Source organism: Acartia tonsa, chromosome 7 (genome assembly GCF_053477335.1).
Source record: "Acartia tonsa isolate MP-2025a chromosome 7, ASM5347733v1, whole genome shotgun sequence".
Classification (NCBI taxonomy): domain Eukaryota; kingdom Metazoa; phylum Arthropoda; class Copepoda; order Calanoida; family Acartiidae; genus Acartia; species Acartia tonsa.
The window spans coordinates 19981351-19992990 of NC_137266.1; the positions used below are offsets into that span (position 1 = coordinate 19981351).

An 11640-nucleotide genomic window follows, 5' to 3' on the forward strand; every position below is an offset into this window, starting at 1 on the left:
TCCTTTCTAATTATCTAATTACAGTTAATTATTGTTCTAAAATGACACAGAAAACAAAGAAAAGGGTCTCAACAAAAAAGACTTCATTCCTCTATTTTAATTTGGTGCAGATTTGAATATAGTGAGTAAAATATCTTTGCTACAGAGGGCGATAAAGCAATGACTCACAAAGTATTTCATTTCATATATGTATTTCTTTTCAGTATTTCAGTAGCTGTGTTTATTTTAAACTTTGCAAGATTACGTTCGATTTAACAAACAGTATCATCCTTGTCTAATATGCACAGGTAAATTTGAAGAATTTGTTAACTGTAAGTGACAAATTAACCGTGAAATAACTCAACAAAAACATCCACATTTTACACATTTTGTTCTACTTTAATGCTTAGGTTTCAATTTTTACATTTAAAAAAAAAAGCAGGGATCTAAGGGGATAAGTTTATGTCATGAATATTTTTGCTTAACGTATAAATTAGCAGTTTCATAAGTTAACCCAAGGCAGTTAAGTATATTTGGGTATCAACACGATAAAATTAATTTCCGTATTGGTATACCTCTCAGGGATAGAAAGAGGGTCAAATGAAAACTGATACAGTCCATTATTTATTACAAAAACGCCTTTAAATGGTTAATTTGTATTTTTGTTAGATAGATAGCTAACTCATTTTCTATGATTTCATATCTATAATACAAAGTAGAACGATGTCTGTCTGAAGCTTAAGATCTCAGTAACCACTGAACCGATTGGGCTCTACTCTTCAAGAAATATACATACTGGTTCTGGGATGGTTTTAAGCTATAATAATTCACTACAAATATTGACATCCTTTTCTTTCGAGAAATTTGATGGTGTATCACTTTTTTTCTTAAGAGTTGACGTTCTCTTTTAAAATTATATTCAGCATCCAATAGACATTAAAGTAATATATATAGAGTGATAAATAGTATTTGTAACCCTGTTCTCAAAGGCCTTGTACCGTCTGTGGGTTGGGTCTTTCAAATCAGCTGAATCTTTCAAAAATGTAAATACAACCGGGTGCTGGCAAAAAAAACAAAAAGCAAATTGGAAACTAATGTGAACACAAGGACGCCCAAGCTTTTTACTTTGAATGAGGGGTTCCATACGTTTAAGGGGAATAATCAAACGTATTTAAAAAAAACTTGTGGGGTGTAAAATAAGATATTTCAAAGTCTAAAGGGGTGAACACCCCTTTACCCCTTTTTTTGGACGTCTATGTATGAGCTGCACTAATATTTGCATAAATCCTAGTTAAATTAATTTTGCATTGTCTACATACTGTTCAATTGTTGAAAAATATTTGGAAAAATATCTACTGATCTCAAAAAACTGACAATTACCCAATTACTGAAAATAAGGACATAGTTAATTTGCCACCACCTGAGAGAGAGCTCAACCCTTTATGGAAAAATAATTGAAAACAACGTAAATTCAGGCAAAAAATAAATTTGGGAACATCTGCAATATATTAGTTCTACATTTGTCGCTAGATGTCACTAAAAACTTAATAATTTTGATTTGCAACAAAGTATTCACATCATTAGGAAAAATGTTATATTAATCACAAATAACTAGGTTTAAAAATGCAGTAGTGTAAATCGGAAAAGATGATTATGAATTTAATTGTATAGTCAGGAGCCTAGTTGTGAAAATTTGATAATGGCAGTTTTAAATACTTCACTGAAGTTTAGACAGAAATGACAATTTTACACAAAAATTGTCCCTTTCTTTTTCAGAAAGCAGAAGAAAGCATTAAACAGCTGAAATTAGATCGCAAAGTTTAATGAAATTGTTTTTCGTCTGCAACGCTTTAGGTCTTTGCAATTGGAAATCAAATAGTAAGCTCTTTATACATCCATTCTATAAATTTATTCAATAGACGAGACCTTAAAACCTCAAAACCATTGGGGAAAAGAAAGTAGTTTATATTAATTTATAACACTAAACAAAAATACAAGCCTTTAATTGCATTTAAACTGCGCAGAAAAGAATTGCTCCTGTTTAATTGCAAATACATTCCTCTTTTTTACCTTTCCTTTATCACTGTGTGTGTAAGTTGAGTAAAATATTAATGATGTCATCTTGTGATAGCCTGATATCTAGTTGCCGAATGTGTACGCAGTTTCCTGAGTGTTTCCTCATCCTAGCTCAATATTTACTACTAGCTAAAAAAGCTTCAAACTTCAAAAAAAAAAAATCAAAATTTAAAAAATTCAAATTTATAATGTATATTGTATAAATCGTTTACACATTCAAATTTTGATTTTTTTAAGGGAAGTTTGAAGATTTGTAGCTAGTAGTAAATATTGAGCGAGGATGAGGAAACACTCAGGAAACTGCGTACACATTCGGCAACTAGATATCAGGCTATCCATCTTGTAGTATGATCAGGAATTTAAAGGATAAGGATAAGGCAATGGGCGATAAGTTGTACATCCACAACGATGATGCACAAAATTATCCCTCTTGTATATTACAATTAGTGATTGCAACGTTTGGACGCTCATTTTAATAAACCAACCAATCAAAAAGTCAAAAGTCCCAAAAGTTGTTTTGCCAACGAATTACCTAACCTTCCATAGTAAACAAACAAAAAACTACCCTCCATCCTTATTCTCAATTGATTTTAAAATTAGGGGGGAGGGGGTATTAATAATCAACCGGCAACTTGTGGTAAAGCACCGATGAACTTATTGTGAAGCTGGTTTTTACGTTTCTAAAAAATACACAATCTTCTATGTATCCCTTATATGGTGTTAATATTTAACTAATTAATATCATATTGTGATAAGGTCTTAAATAAATCAGAAAACCTATTCTATGGATTAAAATATAAAAGATAAATATTATCAATAACAGAAATGAAGTGTCCATTTTGTCCATGATAATTTAATTTAATTTATTACTTGAGGTTATCTGTTTAGAGTGAGAGAGAAGCCATGTAAAGATCATAAGATTTACTAAAATGCATTGACACCATTTTATGATACTATTTTTAATCGAGGAAGCAAAGGAACATCAAATAAAACTAATCTAATACTTTGTCTTCCTAATTACATACCAGCTACCAAAGGCTAGATTTAACACATAAGAATAGATGTAAAGATAGATTTAGTCGACTTTATTCCATCCCTGTATCCATGGTGTTTTTAATTTTGACGTCATATTTAAACTTGGCGGGCAATTTTATCTGATAACATTTAGGACATGTCAATGATTTTGACACATTCAAATTAACTTGGGCCTTATTAGTAGCGAAGCTACTCTATAATTAGAAATGTCCGTCCGTCCGTGTGTCCGTCCGTCCGTGTGAGACAGAATAGGGGAAACGTGATTTTCTCGGCTCCTATTAAAGATAGACAGCTGAAATTTTTTGACAACATTCCCATTAATAAGGAGCACAATTAACTATAAAACATCAAGGGCGGTCGGACCCCTTTCTAGCAGGTTTTAGGCTATTTTTGTATGTTTCACATTTTCTCCATATCTTCAGTGTTTATAGTCCGATTTTCAAAAATTTTTCAGTTATTGATATCAAAATTAAATTTCCTGTCGTTTACAGAAATCAACCATGACGGCCACACTGCCATTTTGCAGGTTTTAGGCTATTTTTGTATTTTTCACATTTCCACCATATCTTCAGTGTTTATGGTCCAATTTTCAAAAATTTTTCAGTTATAGATATGAGAATTAAATTTCCCGTCGTTTAAAGAAAACATCCATGACGGCCAGACTGCTTTTTTGCAGGTTTTAGGCTATTTTTGTATTTATCACATTTTTCTCCATATCTTCAGTGTTTATGGTCCGATTTTCAAAATTTTTTCAGTTATAGATATCAAAATTAAATTTCCCGTCGTTTAAAGAAAACAACCATGGCGGTCAGACTGCCTTTTATCAGGTTTTTGGCTATTTTTATATGTTTTACATATTTCCCCATATATTTGGTGTTTTTGGTCCAATTTTCAAACTTTTTTGGGATAAATACACTTTAAATCTACTTTTACGTATTTCCATCCACGATTTTTTGTGCTTCGCTACTTATGGATGTTGTCATCCTTGTTTTCATATCAATTTGTCCAAATGTCTTTTCGTTCTGGGTTGTTTAATCACAACAAAAATAAGATTTTATACTTTAACACATATAAACCATAATGATATGCATATATACATACAATTATAAATTTTAGTACAACCAACCATAGACGTCCAAGGGGGGGGGGGGTAATGGGGCGATTACCCCCCCCCCCAAACGAATTTGGGGGTGCCGTACGCACCCCCAAAAATTTTTTCATTTTACCCCCCCATTTAAAATTTACCCCTACCCTGGGGGTGCCGTAGGCACCCCCAACCATTTAGGAGGGGGTATTTACCCCCCCAAACATCTCTAACAAAAAAACTTTTTGCGCGCATTTTTAATACTAAATTTTTGATAAAATTTAAATTACCCCCCCCCCCCAAAAAAAAATTTTACCCCGGGGGTAAATTATAGGGGGGGTAAACAAATTTTACCCCTGCCAACAGATTTCAGGGGGAGTAATTACCCCCCCCAAGCAAATTTTACCCCCCGGGGTAAAATTTTTTTTTGGGGGGGGGTAAAAAAATTGCCGCGCCATTTAACCCCCCCCCAAAATAAAAAGCTTGGACGCCCCTGCAACCAACTCAAATACATTTAAACATACAAATATGAATAAAAATAAAAATAATGTTTCTACACAAACTATGATATTCTAAATTATAGTAAAGTAATAATAATATGAACATAATATGTTTAGTTTGAATTCATCAAATGACGGATAATTATAGTTGATATTTAGTAATAGAGATTTTCAAATATGCTAATTCTGGAAATCCTTCACACATTATTTCACTTGACCTGTGTGTATGTACATTATTCATATGATAAAGGAAAACTTACAATAACAGTACGTTCCCACAATGTGCCTATCGAGCACTTACCCCCTTCCCACCCTATAGTTTGCAATAAATGCATAACCCTTGTAGTGCTCTAACCCAACATATTCTAACCCAACCTGAAGTAATAAAAAACAAACCCCTCCGCCTAGCTTTCAATTTATTTCAGACTTTATAGAGAAGGGGGGGGGGGGGGTGCTCGACAATGCACTTTGAGGGAAATCGCCATAAGATGACCTTACCTTGATTCTATGGACTCAACGTGACCGCTGTCATTTGTCTCTGAACTAGCTGCAATCCTGAAAAATAAATCAATAGGTAATAATCTTTTAGTATTTTAAACTTTTCCTAAGTGTTAAATTAAGAAATAAGGAATATTAACAGCAAAACTATTTAATCAATAAGCACTTTCATGTAGTCTTGCATGAATCAACACATTTATAGTTTTAAGTTTGGGCCAAAAAATCAGCATAAAGCTTCTTGTTGACCTGTTAATATATACTTCTATTTCTGACATAAGTGAAATGTCCATTATATAGCAAAGTCACAAAGATGTCTTTGTGTAGAGAAGAATGTCGCTTACCGCTGAACCTATATGATTCTTCATAACAGTAAAGCCTCCTAAAAGTCTAGATAAGTTTTGTAATTTCCCAAGGGAAATTGTCCTTAAAAATACCCACTAGGTAAAGAAAAAAAAATTTTACGTGTTCTTTTTTTAAACTAAAATTAGAGGGTTGATGTACCTCCCTCCCCCCTTCTTCATTCTCCCAAGTGCCCCTAGAGGCCACTAAAGGCGTAAACGCAAGTTAAGTAAATTAAAATAAATGAATTACCTTGAAATTGTTCTAGAAAACCTCTCAGCTGAAAACAAAAAATAACATTAATAGGTATAAAAATATTTTTAGTTAAGAAAAATTAACAGATTTTAGCTGTGATATTGTAAAAGATTGCTTTTGGGCTTTTAGTGCTAAAAATAAAATGAAATGGTTTGATATAATGATATAAGAATCAGCTTGATATTTAAAGATTTTTAAAATAAAACTTTGGTGGTAAACAGAAAGGAATGTTTAGTTACTTTCTTAAAAGTATTACATTGAAAATATATCGATCAGGGGCCAGCAAAATAATTCCATTTGAGATTGCTGAAAATTTGGATCTTTGTGTGGCGTTATGTTGACTTCGTATGTCCTATAACAAACGGGATGTGGGTAAGAAGGGAGGGGAAAAAAGGAAGTTGGTTGTGGGGAAATTTTCACTTATAATTGTTAGTTAGAATCCCTGTCCTTGTCCCTAATATTTATCACAATGAAAATAGTTATTTATCGCGTCGTATTCTAAAACAGCTTTTCGCGGATTTAAAAATGTAAAATTATAAGATTAAGACCAGTTTTTAAGCCCCGAGATGCCAAAGACACAGGCTATAAAAATGGTACAATTTTATATTCGTAGAAAACTGGATGTTTTACGATGCTTTTCATAAATTTTTGAGTATAACTGAGAACCGGTTCTAAGCCAGCGGATGTTAATCGGTTTCGAAGCTATACTGAAAAAAGTTTGTACCTGGAACTGAGATACTTCTGGATAGTTCTGGAAGAGGACTGGCTCCAGACATATTCAACTTACTCATCTTCTTATTTCTCTTACCCATACTAAATTAGTTAAATCATATACTAATCTTACTAATAGGAACAGGGACAATCTTTATATAGGAAAAGGTAATGTAACAAATATAATTTTGTCTAAAAACATTGCTGTAAGAGCAGCAATCTGTAATGAAGTAAAAATATCAGGGATGTTAAGAGATAAGACACAACGTAGGGTAAGCGATGATAAACAAAATTACCCCTTCAGTGGGTTAAAAATATTAATTGAGAAGTAGCTTTAACCAACCAATACTGAAACCAACGAATGAAAGTATTTATTGAGTACCAGAATAATCTACAGTCCAGTGAAAAAGTATATCCAATGATCCATTGCATTCATTTCAGCAAAATTGTGTGTGTATGTATACTGACGGACGGACTTATACAGAAACATTGCCACTTAAAAAAGTAGCAAAATGTTAAATTTGTCTTCTTTTTGTATTCAATTTTCTATAGGTATTTCAACTAGAGTTTTTCTGACCTATTACATTTTTCAAAAATACTTTTCTTTGTCTATGATTAGAAATGATTAAAAATTACACATGTGTTTATCTCAAAATATGTTACATCAGCACCATGATATATGCATTAGTTTTATTTATTATAAAAAAATAATTAATGATTTTTTTATGTAATGTTTACTTTAATAAGTGTGCCTTGTTGCCATGGAATAAAATAAAAATTTTTAAGAGATCCTTAAAAAATCAAATATTATAATTTTCAGAAAGAGGGTAAAATCCGTAAGTGGCGAAGCATTGCAAAGGAATATTAATGATTTATAAGTTTAAAGAAATCTGGACATAATTTTTTTTTTTATCAGACCATTAAATCACAACACAAGAAATTATTAACGGGCATATAACTGTCAGACATTTGTTATTGTAGCAATGCTTTGCTGCTGATAAAAATAACTTACTCAGCAATGAAAGGATCCTCTAGCAATTCGGAAGCTTTTGGCCTCTTTTCCGGATCTGCTTCAAAGCATCTCATTATGAATGTTTTAGCTGTCTCGGATAGTTCCTGTAAAGATAACAACTTTAAAATGATTTGAGGTCATCACAGCTGTTAAAATACAGAAACGCCTAATCTTAAAGGGCACATTTTTAGATAAACCTATGGAGATTATAAGCCTAGGTATAAAACAGCCTGAAACCTGACCAAAACTAACTGAACCTTTCCCAAAATAGTTCACCTGAGGTATTTCTGGAGGCATTTTGTAGAATCCAACTTTAAACATAGCTGCTTCTGGGGTTCCTGAAAATAAAAGGATTTTAGGATCATGTAAAGAAAATGAAGTAACAGATTTCGTGATATTTACACAGTAGCTTTTCTATCCCCTGCGGGGCAATCATTAACATTTACCTAACCTTAAATAACGACGAAAGGGGAAAAGTCGAGCATCCTCTTTCAATTTTAAAAGAACGGTAGATTTCTCTTGGGAGGTTGGATGGAGGTACACTCCCCAAAAATATTTAAAATTTCGTTTTGCTCGTTACTTTTATATAATACAAGAGGCTACGCCCCTAGAAGCCTATAGGGGTACTTAAGGTAAGGGAGGGAAGGCAACCTATCCATAATTTTCAATTTATGTTTTAAAAAGTAAAAAAAAAATGGGGGGGGGGTTAATTTTTTTCCAAGGGTGATTTCTCTTGGGAGGGTGGAGAATGAGATACCCTTCCACAACCTTCAATGGCCTGGTAATCTAAGGGTTCCGGTTCAAGCCCTGCCACGTACAAAATTAACTCTGATGAATTGAGCCATACTGATGAGCCCTAAAAGGGCGAAACACTGCGTCTATGGATACTTTATATAATAGGAGGATTAATGTCAATATATCTTGAATATGATGTTCTTACCTAATTCAATGAAAGGAGGGTTTCCAGTTGCCATTTCCACGACAGTACAGCCCAGAGACCAGATATCGGCAGGGGCCCCGTAGCCCCGCTGTCCTTTGTCAATTACCTGAAATTTTACAATACTTTAAGTTTTACAAAGAATTTCATTAAATAAAATCTGTTCTATGCATCTAGAGCTGCCAATCCAAATTCAATAAAAGTCCCAAAATTCTTTAGACAACTGAAATAAGAGATAACGAGGTTATAAAACTTTGGGTACTAGTGACATTTTTAGACTGGTATCCTCTCCCCCCCCCCCCCCTTATTTTAAGTTTGATTTACATTTCATTATTAATTGTCAAGTTTAGCTAAATATTAATCCTACCTCTGGGGCCATATATTGAAGGGTTCCAGTGAATGTTTCCGTCATAGGACAGATACCCGCCAGTCTTTTGCTGGTACCAAAATCTGATATCTTGACAACACCGCTGTACGTATTCACCAACACGTTATCTCCCTGAAAGATTAATAAAGTGATATAAGATTTCGGGAAAAAAAAATATTTAGGTTTTGTTATGTCTAACTGAAAACTGGTATTTTGAACCTGGGCCTTGGAATTTTTAATTTTAAAGCAGAGAAACTAAGAAAATGGCCCTCCTTAATTTTTTTTTACTTTTTGTATTTCAAACTAAAATTGAAAATGGGATGGAGTCTACTTCCTCAACCCACCCCAAGTGTCGCTAGTTAATGTAGAAGATATAAATGTTGTTACCTTGATATCTCTATGTACAATTTTCTGATCATGTAAGTACTTGAGACCCTCCAATATTTGCTTTGTGTAGTAGGCAATGGTTCCTTCATTTTCTTTCAGAGGTCCCCATTTAGATCTAAATAGGTAGATATATTTATCAAAAATGATTTACATACAGATTTTCCTCAAGGAAAAAAAGGATTTTCTGCAGGGTTGTAATGTAACGTAAAGTTATATAGATGCTTCAAATATTACATTGTAATTTGAAGGTTGGGTTCTTGCATCTAAAGATAATTTTGAATTATATATTTTATTTGGCTTGGAGGGTGAGGGGAGATTTTAGTGTGAAAAGGGTAATCCACTCCTGAAGATCAATTTCTTAAGAAAGTAAATACCATTTCAATTCTATAATTATAGCAAATGAATTTGATTTAAGGAATAGTTTTAAAAAAGGCTAAATATATTAGAGGTAACATAGAATAAAATTTTTAATATGATTGGACATGTTGAAGGTTTTGCTGCATGCAGATCACATAAACTATGCGGAAGAATTTATACCTAAGAAGGGCAGACAGAGATCCACCAGGGACTTGCTCCATAATAATCTTGAAATATCCATCTTCGGACAAGGAACCAAGATACTGCACAATATTTCTAAAAAAAAATATTATTATAGTCATATCAATTTCATATTATAATGATTTATATAAATATTAGTTGATTTGGCCATAGCCTCTAAGTGACGGCGAGATGGGTAATAAAAATTGCATAAAACAACACTAAGTCATTTTAAAAGCTTCCCTACAAAGAGCAGCAAATCATGAATAGCAATTTCAGAGATATTTGGCTTCAGACAAAAAACGTGTAATTACTGTACACAAAAAACATGTCGTTTTTATTTATTCTATTTTCATCTTTTGATTATTTTTAATTACAAAACACGAGTGTAATATATAAGGTAGTGAGTTGGTCAAAAAAATCCCTAGTTTTTCTACGAGCTATCTATTTTTGATTTTTACAGACGAATATACCTTAATTAGAATGTAGCTGCGTCTCTGGAAAAAAATAACTGCTGACCTGTGTCTTAGCTGTGAATGAAGCTTGATTTCTTCGTGCAAGGGCTGAACATCGCCTAGATTCTTTTCTGGCACCTCTTTTACTGCCACCTACAAATAAAAACTGCAAAATCTTCCTTATTTGATTATTTTCGTTGCTTGTCAGTTAGTTTTGTAGAAGAAACTTGAAGACCTATTTCAGTCCAAATAACTTTAAGCAATAACCACCAAAGTGTCTTGTCGAACAGAGAACCCTAATGGATATTTTTTTTTTGTAAACTAGGTCAGTTTAGGTTGGGTCAAATTGGGAAACTGGGTAGCCCAGAAAGGTTAGGTTACCATAGGTTAGGTATGAGAAAAAGACTCCCAACCCTTATTTTTCAATTATTTTGAAACTAAGGGGGAGAGTTCAGTGATCCATAAGCTTTTTGAGGGAAAACAGTATACTTAAAACACTAATATGATAAGTAAAAGGTAGACTAACCTTTATTTGAGTATATTTATCTCTGGCTGCATAAACAACACCATAGGTACCCTTGCCCAATATAGTCTTGTTATTCTTGTCATCAATATCATACTCTACTTCTATCTGACCTGTAAAAGAGTTCTTCATTACTTTCAGGTTAATATGACAAAATCCACAAGGCAAAACACTAAAATCAAACGGTAGTACAAACGAACGTTGCAGCTTGCTGTCCTATGTTACGTATCATTATTCCAAAACTCAGATAAATAGAATTATACCTATCATAAATAAATGTTGTCAAAAAAAAGTTAAAATCAGAAAGTTTTAAATCGACGTACGGACTTTTGGTAACGATTATAGAGTTGCTACTATTTCTAGATCGTACTTAACTGTTACTTGAATCACCATGGAAAGTTTGAAATTGATAGGAAGATTCTAACATGCCCAAATTAACGATAAGAGCTATCTGTTACGTATAACAAAGACAGAATATAAATAAATAACTCAGCAACAACCATCATAAAATAATAAAATGCCAATGTTTACCTGAATCTGCATCATTATCCAGATCAGTGAACATACCGTCTCCGTCAGCGGTCAACTCCATGACAAGGTCGAAAAACCTGAAGCCCAATACTTAATTAATGAGCTTATCATGATTTTTGTTCACAAGAAATGTTAAATGGTAAAAGGTAATGTAAAGAACTTATAAAAAATATAATTTGGTGAGTTGTGATTGGTATGTAGGATGTTTGTATTATTCTAAAACTATAAATGCTTATTTTCAGTATTTTCATATTATAATGTCTATAACTTATTATTTTCAAAGACTATTTTTTCCAAGCAAACGATAAAGATATTTTGATAATTAAAAATTCATTAGCTAGTATTTACCGAGATTTTATTTAATATACGGACACACAACCAAATACTGTAGTACATAAGATATTAATTTAAGTA

At 32.7% G+C, this 11640-nt stretch overlaps 1 protein-coding gene across 1 annotated transcript in view; it reads right to left on the reverse strand.

Moving 5' to 3' along the window:
• The window catches only part of LOC145325029 (mitogen-activated protein kinase kinase kinase 5-like), a 30682-nt gene extending 19374 nt beyond the window's left edge, over positions 1–11308 (reverse strand). The window contains exons 1-12 of the mRNA XM_080167822.1: positions 11227–11308; positions 10699–10808; positions 10237–10325; positions 9718–9813; positions 9181–9295; positions 8794–8925; positions 8430–8535; positions 7766–7827; positions 7490–7593; positions 6491–6579; positions 5764–5791; positions 5173–5229 (exon numbers count right to left, since the gene is read on the reverse strand). Coding sequence (XP_080023948.1) covers positions 5173–5229; positions 5764–5791; positions 6491–6579; positions 7490–7593; positions 7766–7827; positions 8430–8535; positions 8794–8925; positions 9181–9295; positions 9718–9813; positions 10237–10325; positions 10699–10808; positions 11227–11287 — 1049 coding nt within the window. The 5' untranslated portion in view covers positions 11288–11308. The remainder of the gene's footprint in view (positions 1–5172; positions 5230–5763; positions 5792–6490; positions 6580–7489; positions 7594–7765; positions 7828–8429; positions 8536–8793; positions 8926–9180; positions 9296–9717; positions 9814–10236; positions 10326–10698; positions 10809–11226) is intronic.
• Positions 11309–11640: the final 332 nt, after the last annotated feature.